This window comes from Pipra filicauda, unplaced genomic scaffold (assembly GCF_003945595.2).
Source record: "Pipra filicauda isolate LSUMZ 115617 unplaced genomic scaffold, ASM394559v2 scaffold17_size4572894_pilon, whole genome shotgun sequence".
Taxonomy (NCBI): domain Eukaryota; kingdom Metazoa; phylum Chordata; class Aves; order Passeriformes; family Pipridae; genus Pipra; species Pipra filicauda.
This window is the reverse complement of record NW_024104287.1, coordinates 2,360,131-2,382,136: the sequence shown is the minus strand read 5'-3', so window position 1 is coordinate 2,382,136 and position 22,006 is coordinate 2,360,131. Positions and strand designations below refer to the sequence as shown.

Here is a 22,006-nt window from a genome sequence, read left to right as displayed (position 1 = left end):
ATAAGCCAGCAGACGAGATTTTAGGCAGCAGGCTTCAGCAGGATCCTAAACCTAAGGTTTTGGTCCAAGGCCAAATTGGAAGAATATAATGAAGCATGATCAGCTGAGGGCACCGCTTGACACAGAGCTTTCCCAGACAGTAACTGCACCACCAACCCAAGTGCAGGGCTGAGGATGCTGCCAGTGCTCCTGAGTGGAGCCAACGGCCAAGCTAAATAAATGTGTGCCAGTAGCCAGAGGGGCACAGACATGTGACAGGTGCTAAGGATATATACAAACCCCAGACCACCTGAGTCAGAGGCAAGGACTGTTACCACAGGCCCATTCTGATAACCCCTGAGTCACCACCCGGATCCCTTGCAGTTCCTTTCATGAACACCATCAGGCTCTCTTAGACTGCCCAACTGTATGTTCACTTTCTCTATGTGAAGGAGGGAAATCAGTAAAATATTTACAAAAGACAGGAAACAGAGCAACAGCAGACTAGTAAGGTTTTGCTAAATAGGAAAATACTGTCCCTTTAGTCACATAAAAGTCTTGGTGACGACTTCCATGGCACTGTAAACGTGAACTAGTATCCCTTTTTAGTTATACAGCCTAGCATGAGTGGCAGTATTCCAGGATAATCCACCATATATCAGGATAATCCACTTGCCTCATCAGAGTCTAGGCCTGCTACACTTTGACCATCTCTATCAGATTTTCCAGAATATCCTTCTCCTGTAAAGTAAATATGATATTAAGACCCAAAGAGTTGTCGCAGTGAGGTTTTGAGTCAGATGCTCTGCGTGGGATTGACTGTCTTGCATCTTCCACTTAAAAGGGAAATAGTTTTCAAACACTTCATGTCCAATGTAGACCAGGATTGAGTTCATTCCTGAAAGGAAGCACAGATCATACCATCTGAAAGAGCAGGTAAGTTTGCTTCAGAGCAAGCAGGCTTGCTTTTATAAGCATGCCAGGCTTATAAAACAGAGTGGCATGGAGACAACAACAGCTAATGTTACTTGCCCTAAAGATGCTACATATGTGCATTTTCAAATACAGTCTGAGGGTTCTCTTTCCCGAAACATTTATTGAAAAGAAATACAAACAACCTTTGTGCTAAATTGAAAACACAACCAAATCAGTATCCTGCAATTGTATTAATAAGGAGAATAATAAGTTATTGTCTTCAGGGAGGACGAGTGCCAACCTATCTGGTCAGATCTGTTGCCTTAACAAACAAATGCTGACTGCCCTTCAAAGCTCTGGGATTTCTGGTAGGAGGTACGATACCATGCTGTCACCCTACCCATTTTCCTGTCCAGATACCAGACACCAAAGCTGCTGAAAGGTCCCCTCTGGTGTGGGTTTGCATTCTGTACTCATGTTTGTTGTGTGCCCAGTGTGGTTAAAACCACAGTGAGATACTTTGGGAGACATGCTTATCTAAAATCACAGAGACAGAACCTACACAGCTGCCCAGGGGATTTCATCTTCCACATCTTCAGAAGTGGTATTACTCTGTTGACAGGCCTTTGAGTTTCCCATTAAGTTACACAAGTCTCAGCAGTCCTTTCCAAAACCAATTATGAACAGCTGTGGTATTTTGCTTGGTACTAGGCAGCTGTTCACTGGGACCTTAACTCGAGACCAAACTGAGAACTGTCATTAGGCAATACCAACAGCAGCTTCCAGGCCTTGTTTAAACAATTGACTGGCGCTCTCTCCTAAATATCTGGTCTCAAGTATCCCGGTTCTATGCAAAGGTTCCACTCAGGTTAATCATTCTGGAATCCTTCAGGTTACTTCATCCTAAATCCCTACTCTTTTAAAGACAAGGGAAGCGTAGAAAGCAAAAGGATAGTATCAGTGCAGAAAGAATTGGCAGGAATATGTTTCCTGCTGTGATCTTAACTGACCTGGGTAGAAAAATGGAGCACCCGACCACAATTTCTTGACATCCACAAGGTAATATATCAGCAATAAGAGGATGAAAGCAAAGCAGCCTGTGGTTGTCACATACGATATTGACCTACAAACATTTTCAGTAGAAGGATTAATATTTAAAGAACTATGTGATACAGATCTCAATATACAAAAGATAAAGTAGTACTTTAACATAATCGTACAAAAAGTTGTATCTCTTTGCTTACCATAAGTTCTTGTTTATGGGAATAAACCCTTCTTCTTTAGAACATTTTGTCAAGATAGCAGAAATAATTCCCTGAAATAGAAAGTTGCTAAAGTTTATATAACCATTGCAACGTGTTTAACTAACTTTGCACTGCAATACAATGCCTGTCTGTAAAAGAGCTACATAACTATCAGACTTACCATTAATATGCTCCATATGACGAACCGACTCATAATTTGTTTGTGCTGGTCTTTGTAGAACAAAGTAATTTTTCCCGCCTTATAAAAGAATTAAAAAAATAATGTCCATTAATGTAATTACATTTCAAGAGCCAGCTATATTTGCCACCAGCTACCTGAGCAAAGACAGAGAACACTAATAGAATTTATATCAGCCAAGTGGCTGAAAGGCTCAGAATGAGGACTCTTTGCAAAGAATGGACACAGAAGAGGAAAATGAGTAAATGCAACCCAATCAGCAATAGAGGTGCACCTTTTCTCCCTTCCCTACTATGTTAACACTGAGGAAGGGGAGAAGCAACTTTATTAGGTCAACACAATGTAACTTGAGCTCCATTTCCCTTAGCAAGGGTTGCATGAAGGAACACTACAGCCAGCCCCAACAGCTTCTCCACAGCGCCATGTCACACCCTGACCTGCTCAGAGCATGTGCTCCTTTTCATACACTATTAAGAAATGTGTCCTAATGACTCATTCCTCAGTGTCACACTTCTGTTCCAAGCTCTGCCCCACAGATATTCCCAACCAATTTGTACCCTGTGCTACATGTGGAAACATTCCTTTCCAAGCACAAGAGTTTCAGTTTGCTTCACAGCTGCTGCACAGTCAGAAAAGCCAGCAGTGACTAACTAGAACTGCATCAAAAAGCATCATGGTATGGCATTTCAAACACAGTGGCGAGCTGTGAGCTTTTGGTGTTGGTAACACCAATGTGGATCTCTGCCTCCCTCGAGTCAGGTAAGGTGAGCACACTCAGCACCTATGCGAGACAGATAAAACTGCACATCAAGCAGAAAATTAGCAATGAGGAACAAACACAGCTTCAATATTTAAAACACTTAAAATGGAGCTGTGAAATCTATGCATCTCTTGGCCTTATTTTGCAACATGCAGAGCTAGCCTACTCCCAGCATAAGCCCGGTCTTAAAACAAACGAAGTTTCCAGGTGGATATTTTGAAAACTTCTTGGGTCCATCCCTTACAAAAACTAAGAAAAAGTCTAGGTGTATCTAATGCAAGTTACTGCCATGTTAGGTTCCACTTCTCTGACACTCACCTGAGGCTGTCATCCTGAAAGCATTGCTCTGGAAAATTTTTGTTAGAACCAGTCTCAGTCATAAGTAAAGAAACCCAGTTGCCTCCCCACTTCCAAGCTTCCTTCAAATCTTTCCATTATTGCATGCAGCCAGAAAGAAAAGAGGTACCTGCAGTCCCAAAAATGCCATAACAATGCTATTTATGGTCCCCAGGATCCCTTCAGGATCATATGGCATCGTTGTTTGGTAAGTCACCTTAGAGAGAAAACAGTTGTTACAGGGCACCTGAACAACCAATCTCCTTTCTCTTAAATCCCCTTGTATGTATCATTCCCAAGCCCCTCCTGACAGGTATGTTCAGTGCTTGCCTGTGGCTTCATACTACAAACCAAAAGCTACTTACACCTGAAGAGGGATGCTGATATATATGCTTTTCTCCAAGAAGCAAACGATCAATGTAACCAGCTGCTCCTCCAGTACAGTTGGGATACTTTCCAAAGTCTCCAATGCCCCCAGGACCAAGATAGCCCCTAGGACAGAGGCAAGCAGGTTATAGCACACAGCGTTGGTATGCTCCATACTACTGGCCCAGCACACTAAATGCTCAATGTTTTCTCTGGCTAGAAGCACATGTTGATGGCATTGCAATGATCATATATTGCTGTACACAGACCTCAGGGAGATTTTAATCTTCTTCTTTAGATAGAAAGGAAGAATGACATCCCCTTTGTAACACCTAGTACTTTAGTACCAAAGTAAAGAAAGTTTTTTCACATGGTGAATGCTTCCTTTAACGCTGCTGGCCTAAAAGCTCTCCATTCCTTTGCCATGGGTAATAAAATGTACTTTCTACTCAGTAGAAGAAAACGTATCTGATGCCCCACAGAAAGTAGTCCAAGAGCACAGTCTTACCTAGGACAATCTGGCACAGGTAACAAGAAGGTCAGGCAGAGCCAAATCACTTCTAAAATCAGAATGAAAATCCACTGTGGCCAGTAGGGGAGAATATCCTGCAGAGCAGGATACGATGTTTCCTGCATGAGATGGAGGAAAGGGAGTATTAGCTGGCAAGTAAGAACCATGCCCTTGGGGACAACCTGTACTTCCTGGCAGGCAGTCCCCCAGATACAAGAGGGAGCTGCTGTCATTACAAAATTGGGTTCTACCAATAGACCTTTCATTTTCAAAAACGATTTCCAGACACTTAGTTACATGGGGAGGGCGGAGAGGATGGTAGAAACAAACCAAAACAAAAGCCCCTAATGTTTTTTAACTTGGAAAATGTCAAAAAGAATTTTGATTCATGAGTAGAACAAAAGCCTTTTGGGAAAGCAGACTCTCAAAAGGCCAAAAAGCAGTATTACTTTCCCCTGCTGTGAAAAAACGCTGCCAAATTAGCTGGACAAAAAACAGACCACAGGATTGAGCATAGAGATGCCTGTCCCTGGGCTCCCTTTGGCAATGGAAATTCATCAAAAGTGCCTTGGAATGCCTGCTTCTAAGCACCATCTGAATGGATTTGTGAAATCCTCAAATACAGCAAAGCTAGATGGAATAAAATGCAGACTGGGACACTGAAGGGTGCACGCTTCCCGAAATTTTTACCAGGTCAGACTGCACTACATATCAGGTAAGATGCTACATGTTTTCTTGCAATTTCTCATGTTCTTTGTGCCCAAACAAGAGGAAAGGTTCCCAAACCTTACTCCAGTTTCAGCTGTCATCTCCCCACGTAACTCACCCAGGTCCCACTCTCAGCTCTTGTAAACAAAAGTTCAAGAGCAGCAACCACCAGGTATGTGAATCCGAGCCTCTGGAGCACCCCAGGAATACGCAGATTATCCCAGGACACTGGAAAACATGTAAGCAATGTGAAAGAGGAGTAAACACAGGCTCTTCTGTAAATATGAAAGCTACCCTTTTCTCCAGGGAGAGCTGAGACACACTGCATCTGCAGGTAACAACGGACACCTCCACCCTGCCACCCCAACTTTCTGTAAATCATAATCCTGGGAAAGTCACTACTAAGATGATAGTAGTGATTGGCACAGGAGCCTGACAGAGAGAATTGCATCAGCGCAGAACTGAACAGCACTCTACAGGATACCATCAAATTGCTCCCATACAGCTGATCAGTACAGCAAGGCTGACACTGTTTTTGCAACAGCCCAGCCAAGGAGGCAGGAACAGCAGTTGCAGAAATGCAAGAAAGGGAGCTAGTTCCACTCACAGGGTTTAAGGCAGTAATTGGGATTGACAACTATGATTCCCAGCAGGATTAGCAAAAAACTCCTCCAGAGGATCTTCCTGAGCACCTTCCACTTGGAACTTCCCCACCTCAGCATGGAGCTCAGTGACAACGCTATTGATGTCCCCATGATGAACACAAACCTGGAGAACAGAGCAGATGGAAAATGGAGCTGACTGATGTCTCATTACACTTGTGTGACAGCAAACACTAAAACTAACAAAGTTAGTTAACTGGCCCAACAAAATTTCACTGAGTGAAATTGGACAATTCTATTTCCTCTGTTCCCAGGCTACTGAGCTTGCACTATGGGACCCTTCCACCTTTTTCAGTGGTCAGTTGAGGCAGGGTTGTAATTGCATTCTGGTCTTTTTCCAGCAATTCATATGCTACCAAAAAATTCCATTAATCAAAATTAAATTAGCATCTTCAGAACAGTAAAACACAAGCTGCAAATCTATGATTCAGATTCAGAATTGACCCAGTCCTCCCCTCTAGATTAGGTTTACAGTCCAAGACCAGCTCCCACCTCCAAAAGTAACCACAACCGGTGTAAAGAAGCTTGTTAGGGGCAGATGGGATAATTGCTTCCCCATAAGATCATTGTCTGGTTATAGAAATATTAGCTTAATCCAAAATGTACTTGGCTATCTGGACACCAATCCAGCTTTGAATCTTGCCAGACTGACCACCTTCAACACAGAAGCATGACAATGAGCTTCTCAGGGACACTGCACTTCCACTGGCAGAATAATCCTGGGCCTCCCAATGACACTGTGTGTGGAAGGAAGGAGGATGGGGGGCAGCAAAAACACTTAGCTCTTCTACTTTCTACTGGTTCATAAGGATTTTGTGGTTACCTGGAGGGGCAGATTCAAGACAAATTCACCCCTCCAAATACATTTCTACTTGGAGGCAAGGTGCACCCAATGTCCTGCTTGCAACCCTTAACATAAAGAATCACTTCATACAAGAAGTATTCTTCAGGAAAACTTACCATGGAAACACCAGATCAGCCACAGTTAATCCTACAGAGAAATACGAAGGAGCACATTATTTACCTTGAACCTCCCTAAATTTTAACAATATTATTGTTGAGATTCTAGAGGAATTGCAGACTGCTTGCAATTACTTGATGTCCCCAAATCTAAAACATGTTACAAACAAAACTTATAAAGAGCTAATCATCTTGGTTCACTGCTTTAACCACTCTTCATGAAGAGGGTCAGAACTCATTGCTGTGCCTTGGAAAAGATTTCAGGAGTGGGATCCTTGCTATTCTCCACTGGGGCACCACAACGCCCAACTCCTTCCCCATCAGCTTGTCAGTCAAGGCATTATGTTTTTACAGCACTGAGCAACATCAGCTTGACTGTGGTCATTAACACAGAAAAGGTGAAGATATGAACCTCTGTGACAAATGAAAAGGTTACACACAGACTGTGATGTGAAACCATCCTGCTGCTGTGTGATGAGCAGGACCATTCTTTGTCCATTAACCTGACAGGCCAGACACCCTGCAGAGGCAAACTGGCACAGTATGCCAGCCTTCAGCTGAACAACAGCTCACTGCAGCAGCTGCAATGCTAACCATACCTAGACACTGCTGCAGTTAAAACCCAGATTAACTGTCTCAATTGTACTTTACCATTCCAACTCTCATGTTTGAAGAACCAGTATTTTCCTCCTCCATAGTTAACAAACACCATAATTACAAGAGAGAGCCTAAAAAGACAAGAAAACACTAAGTATCGCATGCCAATGAAATACATATATATGAACACAAAGTTACTGTTTACCCTCACTAAAACATTTCTAACTGTGAGATCTGGTTTATTTTATTTTTAAAGAAAGATTTCCAACAAGGTTTCCAACAAGGTTTCCAGCTTTACCAAGCAGGAAGCAGTGTTTCAAAGATCACGGGTGACAGCGAACTGAAGTAAGCTCCTTCACGTAGCATTTTCACACTGAACACATGTTGTTCTTTTCCACCCTCTATCACAACTTTAATGTTTCTTTGAACTAGATCAACTGCAAAGTGTTTTGGAAAATCTGAAATTAAAACCTTGCTTAACTTCCAAGTAAAACAGACCACCTTGAACTGTCCATCTGCTATATATTTCCATACACTGTCAAGCCGCCATTGGAAAAACCTCATTCCCCTTGGAAGAGTTGCTTTTGAGCAAGATCTTATGCTCACCCTCGGAATGTGTCAAGGGAATGCAGCCGCTGCCGAGAGGCTGTGCTCCACGAATGCGGCGCAGGATCACAGTTAATGGAGTCTGTTGTGTTTGGGGATCCAAGCTCCTTTGGGAAAAAAACAGACACATGAAGAGCGAGTCAGCAGCTGCACCAGCTGCCTAGGGAACAGAGGTCAGCAAACTCCAAACTTTCACGAACTCTGTCTTTATTCTCCCTGTCTTCCTTTTGTTTCCTCACTTGCTACCAATAACCTCTTCCTGGCTCCACCATATTGCAATAATGATTGCAGATGCTCCATACTCCACATTTGACCAGGTAGAAACAACAGCTCAGTAAAAAGAGCCTGTGCTTGAGACTCATGAGAGTTGGGTCCAGTCCAAATCAGCCAAAGACTTGCCATCACTGTGAGTACTGCTTTACAACAGAGCTGAGCAAATCCAGTTGCTGACCCTCAAAAAGGATCCATCCCATCCCATCAGAACTTGTCTGACAGCACAGTGAGACTGCTTTGAGAGCTAAACTAGCAGAATATGAATCCTTTTAAATGCAGGAGTGGCTTCTTTGCAATTGAGTTTCCTAAACTACTCTGATCAGCCTCAGTGACAGCATAAAGAAGCAGACCTCTCTATCACGGCTATAGAGATGAAAAACTACAAGAATTGCTGCAGAGCTCTGCTTCCAAGTCTTTTTATTCTAGATGGGTTTGGACCAGGTTTGGCCTAGATGTGAAGTCCAGACTGTGATGAACTATCTACATTCTAGTACAAAACAGGGTTCACACAGAAATGCCAGCTCTAGGGGTACCAGAGAAATTTAGGCTTCAGTTTTTTGCTAAAATTCCTGCTGTGTGGGAAGCAGACATGAAGGGTGTCATTTCTTCCCTTCCCTTACACTCTGCCAGAAGGGGCCAGTATTTTCACCAACACGTTTGCTTCAAGGGAACTAAAGAGGGCACAAAGCTGTATGTTCAAAACTTGCAAGAGGTCTACAGGGAATCCACTAAACTTGCATGGAAACCCATTCTAAACACTCTTCATTGACATAAAATTGCCTCTGACATCAAGAAAAGATTTGCTAAGGGGAACACACAAAAGGGGAAGATGATTAGTAACAAACAAGTCTCCAGATGTCCAAATAGCGTGTGTTTTCCTCAGAGATGAAAACACTACAGAATGCAAACTAAAGATAGTGTGGTCACTCACAGAATTAATCAGACGATCAGTTTCTCTGGGGTTCAGTTTCTTGTAAACCCAGTTTCTGACTGGATCAATTCTGAAAATTAGTAACAGTTTAAAACACGAAACAAAACAAGAAGTACTTTATAGTCAATTTCATTTTAATAGCAACTATTTAGCAGCATAAACCAAAAGTTGGGACAGTCCCTATTTCTGTTTTTACAGCTCACACAGGTACTGACATTCAGCCAGTACCTAGGATCTCAATTAAGTCCAGCTGTGTAATTACACTGACAAGCTCAGGCTTGGGGGTTTTATTCTTGAGTTGCTTACAGGCAAGGATGACTCATGCCATGAAGTACACAAGGTGGAAGGTTGCATATGCTACACACATTTAGGTCCCACTGACTTTGCTTACTGATTCCAGGCTAGACCCAGGAACAAGTCATAGGAGGGTGAGGCAGAGTGTGCGTGAGCTTACAGTGGACATCAGCTGCTCTGCAGTAACTGCTCTGCTCACAAGCTAACAAGGCTGCAAGATATCCCTCAAGCAAAATCACATTGCTGTGCATTTATTATTGCACAGACAGCTACTACAGCATAACTTGCACATGGCAACCTGATAATAGGATTTGATGATCTGCAAGCAGGGCTACAAGTGGGACTCTGAAGCATTACCACACCCTCGCGTGTTTTTAAACTGGTGGCCCCACTTCACGTGCGAGGAGGAATTTCTGTTCACTTACTTCATAAAAAGGCGCCCAACAATCAGGACAGCAAGGATCCCCATGTAAACCAGGAAAGCAAAGAGAATAGCTACACAGAAAGAGAAGAACACAACTCTTTAAATGATCTAACAAAATCATTCCGCAACTTGGGCTTGGCCAAGCATGACACAAACATGACAAAAATCCCAACCCACCAATCATCACACCACCTTCTCCATGCAATACACATCCCCAGCCCGAGTTCCAGAGGGAAAAAACCTCACAACAAACCCCCAGAACAACCCAACACAAAAGCAGGCTAGTTTCAAAGTGCAGCTCAGGGACTACACATGTTGGCATAAAAAAGGCAAAAATAGAACTGCATTGCATCACAAGGCAATAGTGAGAGAAGAGCTGATGTGCTATATATTCTGAAGAATAAAAATAGAGATTTTGAAACAGCCTCAACATGGAGGAGACAGGGGAGTGGACAATACACCAAGTTTGCAAGCATGGAGAATTTTTCTTTACAGCTGGGAAACTGGAAAGACTGAAAAATAATGCCATGTAAAGGAAAAGAATGGAAGAGATGTAGTCAAGAGTTTGAAACAGTCCTGGAAAAGAGATAAACAAAAAAAGAAAAATGTCAGGTTTAAAATTAAAACTGCAACAACAAACAAAAATCCAAACACTGTGGGAATTGTTTCCAATTTTTTGAGAAGCAAGACAGAGGGAAGAAGAGGGAGGATTCTGTGCACATACATAAACATGCAGGGAAACAAACTAGTTATGACAGTATCTCCCTCTGGACACATACCCACTGATTTTTTTGGACTAATCCCTGCAGCAAAAAGGTTGTGGGCATACCATATATCACATGAAGATATATGGCCTGATCCTGGTCAGGGCCTCAAGATGGGTGTATAACATAAGGAAGCGAGATGTTGAGAAAGAAGAGAGGCAAGCCCATGACAACTCCAGCACAGCATGAGTGGCTGCACAGGCTTCTTAGGAAGGTGGTTCTTCTGGGAAACATGCAAGTTGTAGAATTAAAGAGAAAAATAGAGCATTACATACGGAGGTAGCTGTTGATAGGGCCTTCATTGATGATTAGGTCACAAGAAACAGTTTCTGTGTTTGCAGTTAGGGCCTTTACCACAAGGGAATAATTGCCAAACTCTCCAAAATGATACTGAATCCTGCAAAGGATAAAAAAAATGAAACTTGCTGAGCCGCCACCACTACATGCAGGTACCACAGCAGCATTTAGGGGGGCTGTAAGCCCAAAATGCTTTAGGACAGGCAAGACAAAAACTTGGACTAACAGCATGATCTAGCAAGGCCCTTGTCTTTGCCAAGCATTACCCTTCCATAGCCCAACACCAATTCTTTACCACACATGCACTGCCATCATTAGTCTTCTTGAACTACAGACTCCCTGCAAGAGAAACCAGGTGCTTGCACATGCTGCCTCAATGAACACCATTCTGGCTCCTGCTTGCACCTATGTCCTTTCAGCACAATTACAGTGTATGCCGCAGTTCCAGCAGTGGGGCAAAGACTGAACTCTAGGTCTAAACAGTCGGGACAAAGGGTGTGTGAGCAGTCACATGTCTCCAAGGAAAAAAAATACAAAATATAGGATAGAATTATTCATGTATTCCCTGGGGCTGGGCCACGTACTTGCAGAGCTCTCTGTCACCCACAGAGCTGTTGAGCATCAGGGTGAGTGGATGCTGGGTATCAACCATTACCGACGCCGTGCCTGGTTTTTTCAGGCTCCCGTTGCTTGGTGGGACAAACGCCAGGAACTGATACAAGCACTGCGGAAGAAGAGGGTGAAGGGAGCTCATTAGTGCCAAAGGAGAGTGAAAGGGGGTCCTGCCTCGCATAGTGGCAAAAACAAGGGAAGCTGTCACGGGGCTAGAGCAGCTCCTGCTGCGGGAATTCTTCGCGTCCTGCTCGCAGGTAAAACCGGAGCGAAGCAACCTGACGAAGCCACGGGGAGACGCCAGAGAAGCCGAGCAGCCTCGCCGAGGGCTGGGCTATCAGAAGCGGTGGTCGGGGGGTGACCCACGCCCGGCACAGCCCCTCACCTGGTGGCAGGAGCCGGAGCGGGCGGCGAGGCGCAGGCCCGGAGCGGGCAGCTCGTTGCGGACGAGCAGCAGAGCCTGGTCCATCCGCCCCGGCGGCCGCCGCTCCGCCGCCGCCGCCGCCCCGGCGCGGGGCCCGGGCGCGCTGCCCTCGGGCGACCCGTGTCCGGGCGGCTCCGTGAGGGCCGGCGCCATGAGCAGCGCGCCCAGCGCCGCCGCCACCGCGGCCGCCAGCCCCGCCGCCGCCGCCATGGCGCTGCGCTCCGCCCCGGGGCGGCGCCGCCACCGCCCCGCACGGCCGCGCTTCTCCGTGCTTTCCGGGGTCAAGCGTCCCTACCCGGGGCGGCCGGCAGCTTGGGCCCGCCCGCTTGGAAAATCAGGAGGATGGACAGAGGGGCAAGCGTCGAGCTCGAAGCCGCCTTTAGCACGTCCCGCCGCCACGCGTGGCCTCTCTTCGCAGGCTGCAGGCTCGGGGCGCAGGTGTCTGCGGGGCGGCTGGGCTGCCGGCGCTGAGAAAGCTCCACAGGCGTCCATCCCCGGGCTGGGAAGAGGGTCCTGCTTAGCCTCCGTCTTTCACGGAGAATGCAGAGGGCAAGGCCATGGAAAAGAAACCGCACTTCGTTAGGAGAGAGTTTCTTCCCAGAGAGGTGTCGTCCATCTCGCTGGCGTTACTTCTTGTGGCCGTCCTGCTCCTTAATGTCCTTCTCTACCTCTACCTCAACAAGTTTTACAACTCTTTGGAACACACTGAAATGGACCCCAGCCTCTGCCCTTTTGGGCACTTCAAACTGGGATCAGTGAAAAATTGTTCCCCGTGGCTTTCCTGCGAGGCTATAAATAGGGAAGTCAGGAAACTCAAATGTGTTGGTGAAGGTGCTGTGAAAAAGGTGAGTTTGGTTTTCCTTTCTTCTCTCCTAGATAATGGCCTTTCACAGTTCACTGGCTAATTAGTGCCCATACTGCTGTTATGACTATCCTCACAGCACCTAATTACTGTAGACATCCAGGAGCATGTGGCTACTGATAAGGTGAACCGAACAGGTAGGAGAGCATGACCTGGGCCACCTCTCTGATACCAAATGACTTCCAGTTACACGAGCAAAATCAAAGAAATCAGTGAAGTGCTTGTGGAGCATGGTACAATCATGGCAGAGTAAGACTGTCTGTTTGGGTGATATGAAGTAACTCACCTGCATTGCCCATTTCAAAGAAAACTTAGGAAATCGTGATGTAATTATGACATCAGTAAGAGCTTGCTGTGACAGGTACATGGCCCTACCTAAGACTGACTGTGCCTGGTAACTGCAGTTTGCAGTTGTGACTAAACATCATAGTCAGAGGTCAGCAGCAGCTGGTAGCAGTTCATAGAAGGCTCTCCATGTGTCTTACGTGTCTCTTGTGCGTTCTCAGGTCTTTCTTTCTGAGTGGAAGGAAAACAAAGTGGTCCTTTCGCAGCTCACCAACTCAGAGCTGAAGGAGGACTTTCTCCATGGACTGAAGATGCTGAAAGCACTGCAGAGCAAGCACGTTGTCCGGCTGCTTGGCTACTGTGAGCAGCAGTTCACAATCCTCACCGAGTACCATCCTCTTGGCTCCCTGAGGGGTCTGAATGAAACTCTACACATTCCCAAATACAAGAGCATGAACACCTGGCATCACAGGTTGATGCTTGCTATAGACTATGTGAGTGTCATTCGTTACCTGCACAGCAGCCCTCTGGGCACCTTAGTGATGTGCGACTCGAATGACCTGGACAAGGTTCTCTCTCAGTATCTCCTGACAAGTGACTTTCACATCCTAGTGAATGATTTGGATGCTTTGCCTCTTGTGAACAGGAGTGCTGGCAGACTGGTGAAGTGCGGTCATCGGGAGCTCCAGGGTGAGTTTGTAGCTCCTGAGCAGCGTTGGCCCTATGGAGAAGATGTGCCATTCAAAGATGACCTCATGCCTCCTTATGATGAGAAAACAGACATCTGGAAAATCCCAGATGTCTCCAACTTTTTGTTGGGCCATGTTGAAGGAAGTGACATTGTACGACTGCATTTGTTTGACATCCATGCAGCATGTAAGAAGAAGGACCCGGTGGAACGACCTTCTGCCCGAGAGGTCTTAGACACCTACAGGAAAGTTTTAACTCTGCTTATTCGGGAGGCAGCCATGCCTGGTACTAGGGAAATGCTATAGTGAATCACGAGGCAAACAACATACTGAAGTTGATGTCCTTCCTATTTATGTAGCTTATCTGAAGGGCGAAGCCTCTGTGCCCAGAACTGAGAAGAAAAGAACAACTGAACTCGTACCTTTTGATTAAAAAAAATAAATCTACCCAATCCTAGAGCTCTGCAAGCTTCCCATTGGTATGTTTAATCTATTATTAGAAGAGGAGGAGAGAGAGAAATTAAATTGTGTGGGTGCAGGGGAAATTTGTTCCTTAAGAAATAATAAGTACTCTTTTGCAACATTTACACAAAAAATATCTTGAAAAATAATAAAAAAAAAATTAGTCCACCTCAACTGGTTGGCAGAGGATGGGGGAGCAGAGACCATGGCATGCCCCCCACAAGCTTTGTGCTAATTCCTGTGGCTTTGGCCCGTTTGTATCCACAAAGCCCTCATCCATTTTCCCATGGAGTAAAAACAGTGGTCACTCAGAAAGGAGTATCCCAGTTCACTTCAGATTTTGGTAAGCCTCAGTGCCAGAGCCCCAATGGCAGTCTCTCCATGCTGGATGGGGAATAGATTGTTTTTGGAGCCATATGGCCATTGCTCTGTTGTCCCTGTATCCCACACCAGCAAGCATGTAGCTACTTTTGTAAGCAAGCAGATGATGCAGATCCTGAAGAGTCTGCTTACAGACATATGCTCTTGGTTTTCAAGCCTTTGTCCCTTGGTATTCTCAGATGGGCTCTTTAGAGACGAAGCTGTAAAACAGGAGTCTCTTGCTCTTTTTTAATCCACAGAAGTCCTGAACACTTTGGAAGAGAGCTGAAGCGTATCTTTTTTTCATTCACTTATCCTTGCTGAGTGTCATCGTGACTCAATGGAAGGGAGGAGAACAAGGAACTGAAAGAGAATGTGACTTCCTTCCATAGTAATGAGCATTAAACACAAGGTTTGGAAAAGAAAAGCCCTGTATTCAGGCATACAACTCTATTTGGTGTGAATTCAAAGAGTACTGAGCATAAAAAAAGACTGCTAAAAAGCAGCCTTGTTCGATGTGTTAGGAAAAGGCTTGTGGTTCCTACATAGGTGTTACAGCCTGGTACCAACAGCTGGAGAAGAAGAATAATGATGCCTTAATCCAGCAGTAGGCTCAGTTTGATGGGACTGGGGTCTGGGATGCAATTGTCCTCTTGGTGAAAAAACAGGAATAGTGTGATTCAGAAATGTGGACTCTACCTTTGCGCACATGAGGAATTCCTGTGCTGTGGATGAGGTCTTTTAAGGATCTAAGGGCCTGAGACCACTTGCGTGTTTTAACTTGTAAGCAGAGAAGTACATGGTCCTTTCTGCTGAAGACTTTGGTTCTATTCTTTTCTGTGCTGCTGTTTCTCTTCACCTAAACAAGCTGTGTTATGACTGCACTGAGAACATGCAGTCAGTTCACATATATAATGTTCAAATCCTGGTACGAAAATTTTATTATAAATGGGAAAACTTTCCTGCAAATTAGTAAATTTGTACCTGATATCATACAATGCCATCGGGAGCCCTTTGAAGGCTGCTGATTATGGCTTCCCCTCTGGACAGTCTGTTTCCTTGAATTAGCTGACTTTTGCCCTTTTTCACTTGTGCAGTCTTTCCTTGCAGCTTTCCTGCTCAGGTTGTCAGGAGGCAAATCTCAGAAGACAGCGTCTCCAAAAGAGAGTAGTGATTTTGGATGCTTCGGGTTTGTTTTGAACTTCGACTCAAAACACCTAAAAGAAGTCTGGGGGAAAAGAATGCTCTATCTGTTGTAAATGCATCATCCAGCCCATGAACTCTTGAGTTGTAACTATTAAGGCTAGAGTTCTACAGTTCCAGCATGAATCCAGGATGTGCAACAGCTGGAAGAGTGTCCTGTTACAGCTTCTCAAAGCCAGGGACCAAGCTATGAAGGGCCAAGAGTCAAATCTTTTGCATGTTCCACCCACAGCAACTTGTTACCTTTTGTTAGCTGTCATGTACACTTGAAAGGAAAATCAGCATCTGATGACTGTGAATAAACATCCCATTTGTTTGTTTATGAGAGTAGCAAGGACAGACAAGAAGAACCTGCCAAGCTTCTTATGCTAGTCTCTCTCTGTTAAGACAAGCTTTTGTCAGGATTCTTTCTCTGTTGTGTACTGTTGCACCTTGCAAACAGCTATATTAGTTTCACAGAGTGAAAAAAGTGAGGACAGATTCTGCTGCTGAATAATCATCTTGCAGTGGAGATGACTCTCTCTGTTCCTGGATGAAATAATTACAAATGTTTTAAGAAAACATGTCTCCCTAAACATTCCCCCTGAGCAGTAGGTTCTCCACATGTCTCTTACCCATTCCCTCTCCTGTGTGTTGTCCAGCATTGTATTTCATCAGGAATAAATTACATTTGTTCTGAATACAGCATTATGGAGCTGCAAAGTTTCTTTTTTTGGATGTTGGTTCTGTCTATGAGGAAACACTAGATGGCAGCATGAAGGTCAGTTTAGCTTTAGTTATTAGCAGTTGCAGCCTCTCATGCCCAAACATAGCCACAATCTGCCCTTGAAGCCAGTATTTTCCTAGCAAACTTCCATAAAGATCTCATTGGGTTTGCATTAGTGAGTTTAAAGTAGCAAGACAGGTAGACATAAGGGGTGTTATAAGAGCCACACCTGCCAGTTGAAGGGGCTACCACCTCTAACTTGCTCATGGTATTTGTGTACTGTTTGCATGTCACCTCCTTCCAGTCTTTCAGTAAAATCACACATTTGTACCTAATGCATCTTTCTGTCCTTCCCTGCTAATCCCTTTTGCAATCTCAAGACTGCATGAATCCAGTCCTTCCCACAGTTCCAGCTTCTTTTCCCTTAAAGGGAAGAGACAAGGCCTCATGGAGAGGGGAGAAGGCGGGACGGCCCTGCGTGCTGTTGTCTCCCCTCTTTCCAATTCTCTTTTCTGGGCATTCCAGTTTTTACCACCAATGACAGCCTTTGATAAATATTTAGGGACTTTGCTGCCTCAGTGCAAGCAGCTCTTGTATGTCTAGTGGAAAACATCAAAAGAGGAAGGGCAGGAAGAGGCCTGTTCACAGCTGGAAGCCTGCAAGCCCTTCTCTCCTCATCCACTCCCCAGCCAGCTCTAGACCAGTGTATATGACCTCCCCTGCTAAGACCACTGCCACAGCTCTGCCTAACCTCAGCAACAGCTGATGGCTTTGTTGCCGGTGTATTTTGGTGCTGAAAAAATCTCCGGAGCAGTTAATTAGGGGTGAGATAAGAAAGGGTTTATTTGCCAAGGCTAAGATGTTACAGGACGTGTGCACCAGCCGTGCCTGTGAGATTACATTTTATAACACCATCCATCCAATCCCAGATGTGTCCACCCTGTGGCCCTTCCTCTGGTCCGCCCCGGGTCCACCCCCTGAGAAATGGGTCTGGGGGCTTTTACTTCATCATCTTCACCATCTTCAGAGCACAAAGGGTACATAGTTACCTAATTTTTGACCGTATTCTGTGGTTTAGGCCCTGATATGCTGTTCTGTCAACTGTCTAGGCCTTGCCTTGACAAAAGACTGAACACTCTGCTGTATTCAGAAGCAGGATTGATATGGGGAGCATAGAATGGGGTAAGAGGGTTAGGGAATATATAAACAAGGGAAAGGAACAAGGGACAAGGGGGGGGGAGGAAGGTTGCTGCTTTTTAAAACTTACTTATAAAACTTACAATTCTTAAAAATATTAGAAAAATAAAATAAAAAATATTAGGGGCTTAAGGCATCACTTTTATCTCAGGCTCAGATCAAGGGTCCCACATTCCCTGTTCTTCCCACAAAAGATACTTCTCTGGGGATGGTTATTGCCATATTTCCTTTTGTATCCCCATTTTTCCATCCCAAAAGTCCAGTCAAAGAAGCTGCACAAGGATGCAAAAGGAGAAGAACAGCTACTGATGCTTATCTCCTTCAGAAAACTCCAGAGGAGGTTCCCCAAACCACCCGAGGTGATCAGTGTGAAGGTAAATATGATCCCAGTCATTCCAGGTCTTTGGTTTGCTGTCATCACCAAGATAAAGGCCCTAGGTCTGGCCCCTCTCCAGAGACAGGACAACCCTTTTGCTGAGGTAACCACCTTGCCCTTCCCTTTTGGGCAATGCCTCCTCTGCCATCCCTGCAGCAATCCCACAGCATATCCTATCCACACTCACCCAACCAGCTACTAGACAACGAATCAAAGCAGAAACCACCTCCCAGACTCAAGAAGTAGCACCTGGTTCCTGGACTGAACTTTCCTGGGACACTGCTGTGCCAGCAGTAGAGGAGACAGGGAGACCTAGGGCATGCTAGCTGAGCCTGCTGACAGGCTGGCTGCTGGTGCCAACTGTGTCAGGGCACCTGGATCCACTGCTGGTATGGTATGCTCTATTCTTGGTCCAGTGGTGTTGCCAGAAGAAAATTCCCAGTGGATTTACCAGTAAAGTTTAGCCTTTACCAGGTAGGTTACAGCTTACAGAATAGAAACCACCTCTCTTAGAGCAGAGTCCCACATTCATTTCAAACCCACTGCTCCTGTCTCTTTCTTTTCAGAGTCATCCAAAGAACAGCACTCTCAAGGTTATTTTGTTTCCCTTTCCAAACCACCTGCTGGCTACATGCTTCTAGGTGGGTCAAGTCTGATGTAGTATTTCCCATTTTGTGCAGTGGGTTTCAGACTACATCCTAAAAGCACTTCTATAACACTGAATCCTGTAAAGGTGAGCAGCCTACACGGCAACTCCTCTGTATGTTCGACACTATCAGAGGTAAAGAGTAGTGCATGAATATCCATACCAGCTGCTATATAGGTCAGGGGAAATGCTGAGAAAATAAAATGGACACAATGTATTTAATTGAACACTTGTTTGATTTTTTGAAGGATACTTTGAAAATCTTTGTTACTCTGCATTAATAGAGTGGTAACTTTTAAATGTAGCAGAAGTCTATACTACCACACAAACTTTTTGAAATTCTGTCACAAGCTCTAAAATAATATTTTCCTTTGGTGCCACATAAACAAAACATCAGATCATTATCTCTGTGAAACAGAGGCAGTGCTGTTTGCCAAATATAATTTGTGAGCTATTTGGCAGAATTTGCAACTGTAAACTGATTCTATCATTATGACTGTAATGTCTTACCAACAGTCAAGAGACCCTGGGAACAAGAAAAAAGTGGTTCTCAAGTTCTTCTAGCATGATATAATGTGTATTTTGTAGAGTCCAACCAAATAAATTATATGCTAGATGTGCTTTTAGAAAAGAAAAAGGATTGTGTGGGTTTTTTTAAATTGAGGTACTGTATATTTGAGATGACCACATGATTTCCAATAATTGTCAGTCTCTGTTCAGAAGTCTATAATCCAGTATTTATCAGGATTAAATGATGAATATATTTACATTAGAGTGATATTTATGTCTCAGCAATTTCTGATTCTGTTCAGCTCTGGGTAACTCAAAATCCATTAAAAATTATATATTTATATATAGACACACAAACAGATTCTTTGGCCATAATTTTCAAAAGACCAAGCTTACTGTTCCAGCATTCACATTTTGGATATGAAGTAACTGGATTTTCATAACTGGTAACATTCAGTAGCTTTCAGTCAAATTTAAAGTAGTCGCTGGATGCTAACGACTTTTGGAAAGCAAATTTTTTCCCTGAAGAGCTGGAAGACCCTTTTCAGCAATTCTATTGATAAATCTATGAGACCAAAGTAGGTACTTTTATCAAGTGCACTCTGTATTTCTTTGTGGAATGAACAAAGTTCCCACTTTTGTAAAAGTTGTAAGTTTTATGTGTTTTTCTCTCCAAGAGCTCGTTCCTGAGGTAGAGGGGTGGGAGGGGCAGGGTCTAATTCATCTGAAAATCCCCAAGATTATTTGTCTGTAATGATGAAAATCTAGCAACTAAGCTTGGGGCTCCATTAAGTAAGTTTATCTTATGCCAATGCCATATATTATTATTATATATTATTAGTCTGGTGCCTATATGCTTTGGTCACAGGCTAGGATCCTGGAGGTCAGATGTTATAAAAGCACAGCACAAAATGACAGTCCTTTCCCTACAAGCAGCCTTAGTATAAGAAGACAACTTATGTCTTCATGCATTAACAGCATACACAAGAATTGGTTATCCCTTCCCATACCATCCAAGCTACAAATAAATATGCTACATAATCTACACAGACAGGTCACACCATTTCTTGTACAGATAATGACAATTTCAAGGCCTGACTCTGCTCTGACCAAGTTCAACAGCAGCTTGCATTCCCATTTCTGAACGTGCTTTAGGAGCCTAAGATTGAAACAAAAGCCCAAGCTATAAGAGGAAATAACAGTGTACTAGGACAAGATAACATATAGGCTTAAGAGTCAACCAACTTTGCTATTTGAACCAGATTCGTCAAGGAAGTCATGCAGAAGGCCTGCACCCCCAGAACTCCTATTTCTACAGGCCAGTAAATGGAAGATCACCTCTTTTCCTCAGGTTTGCAAGGCTGACACACAGTGCAGTACCAGATGTGCTCCTCAGTCTAATCCTATCCTACCCCCCGATTCACATTTGCTAAATTCAGAGGAGTATGTGGGAGAAGAAACTCTGTCTCTGCCTGTCTTCTAGGCTGGGGGCGGGTGGATTATCTGAGACTTAAATCAGGCATTTCATTAAATCAAATGAACCAGGCACTTGCTGAGTGAGGTGAAGTCTGGTTTTGTGTGCTAGAGGCTGTAGAGAAAATCCCAGGACCTGAAGTCATGCTTTATGGATGCAGGCCTTGGTTTCCTCTGGATGGGAAGCTGCGTGCAGAGTCCTGAGGCATTCCAGCCCCTTCCTGAGTTGTCCAGAGCAACCTGTAGGGTTAATACAAAAAGTGCTTTTAGTTACAGCTTAAATACAGCTTCTCTACACTTCATCCAAGGGAACCTGATCTCAACTGAGGTCTAGAGATAGTAATGAAATATAAAGACCCCCCAAGTTACTTATGTTTGTTCTTTCCACTTTTCTTCCAAAGATGCGTAATACTTTCTTGTCCAGCCTGTTAGCAAAAAAGTTCAACAAACCAAAAAAGCAAACAAAAAGCCTCAATTTCACAAGAAACTGTTTAAGATCTCTGTGAAACCATGCTTAATTAACTGTCTTTTGTCATGTTGCATAAGTGACTTTTTTTCTCTCTCTCTTCGTGGTTTCCACAGTTCTGTGCATGGGTGCCATCCCAACTTAATGACCTAGAATTATGTCTAATTGCTGGTCTATCCTTCTTTCCCACATCATGTGTGGCAAGGAACTTTTCTCATGACAACAGTGCCTTAGGTTTTTATTTTTTATTTTGTCATTTTCACTCATATCCTTTTATGTCCTGATCTGGGGCCTCTTAAAATGAATTTGTTTCATACATGAAAAGAGAAAAGACTTGGCACATCTTACACTGAGAACACAGCTCCCCAAAAAAGTTTCCCCAGGTTAGACATCTGTCAAGCAAGTGCCTTCCAAGTGAGGTGTCTTGACTCCTTCCACACAGTAAGAGGTCAGGGCATTTCCTGGACACAGGAGGTGTAATTCTGAATGTTTGACATAGGTTAGATAAATCATGCACTAAAAAATACTTGGTTTTTTTCCCCTTATTTTCTTGTAAAGCATGAAGACGAATAACTGCAACACAAGCACATATCCCAAATATACATAAAGCAAATGGAGATGAACCATTTCCCTAGTGTCTACATTGTAATATATCTACTATCTGAAGGAAGATATGATAAAAGGAAGTATCAGGGCAGAGGTGGATAGAAAGAAGGGGAAGAGTATAGAGAACAGCATACCTAACCTCTCATGTAGTTCAAATATGCCGCCTCAGGCAGTAGGGGAGGAAAACAGTTTTTGTGTATGTGTGTGTTAGAACCAGCCTAGTTTACCTGCATCTCATTGACCAGTTCAGGCAACTTTTCAAGGTTCTAAACTGAAATGCTTGCTCTGCCAAAGCATTATCCT

General features: G+C 44.1%; 2 protein-coding genes across 3 annotated transcripts; one reads left to right on the top strand and one right to left on the bottom strand.

The window, feature by feature from the left end:
• Positions 1–294: 294 nt before the first annotated feature.
• HGSNAT (heparan-alpha-glucosaminide N-acetyltransferase) lies at positions 295–12,087 on the bottom strand. 2 transcript variants are annotated; one of them, XM_027721693.2, is made up of 17 exons: positions 11,824–12,087; positions 11,411–11,550; positions 10,805–10,926; positions 9,767–9,836; positions 9,048–9,117; positions 7,844–7,950; positions 7,292–7,368; positions 6,641–6,671; positions 5,626–5,786; positions 5,137–5,246; positions 4,308–4,429; positions 3,799–3,925; positions 3,564–3,650; positions 2,320–2,397; positions 2,139–2,209; positions 1,905–2,017; positions 295–877 (listed from the first exon to the last, which is right to left on the bottom strand). In XM_027721693.2, the coding sequence occupies exons 1-17, from the start codon at positions 12,070–12,072 to the stop codon at positions 696–698; spliced, it is 1,917 nt and encodes a 638-aa protein (XP_027577494.1). In that variant the 5' UTR covers positions 12,073–12,087; the 3' UTR covers positions 295–695. The 2 variants fall into 2 exon arrangements, with proteins under 2 accessions (XP_027577494.1, XP_039235802.1); XM_039379868.1 differs by lacking the exon at positions 3,564–3,650.
• A 36-nt stretch (positions 12,088–12,123) lies between these two features.
• On the top strand, positions 12,124–16,410 carry POMK (protein O-mannose kinase). The gene is made up of 2 exons (XM_027721720.2): positions 12,124–12,707; positions 13,231–16,410. The coding sequence occupies exons 1-2, from the start codon at positions 12,420–12,422 to the stop codon at positions 14,002–14,004; spliced, it is 1,062 nt and encodes a 353-aa protein (XP_027577521.1). The 5' UTR covers positions 12,124–12,419; the 3' UTR covers positions 14,005–16,410.
• Positions 16,411–22,006: the final 5,596 nt, after the last annotated feature.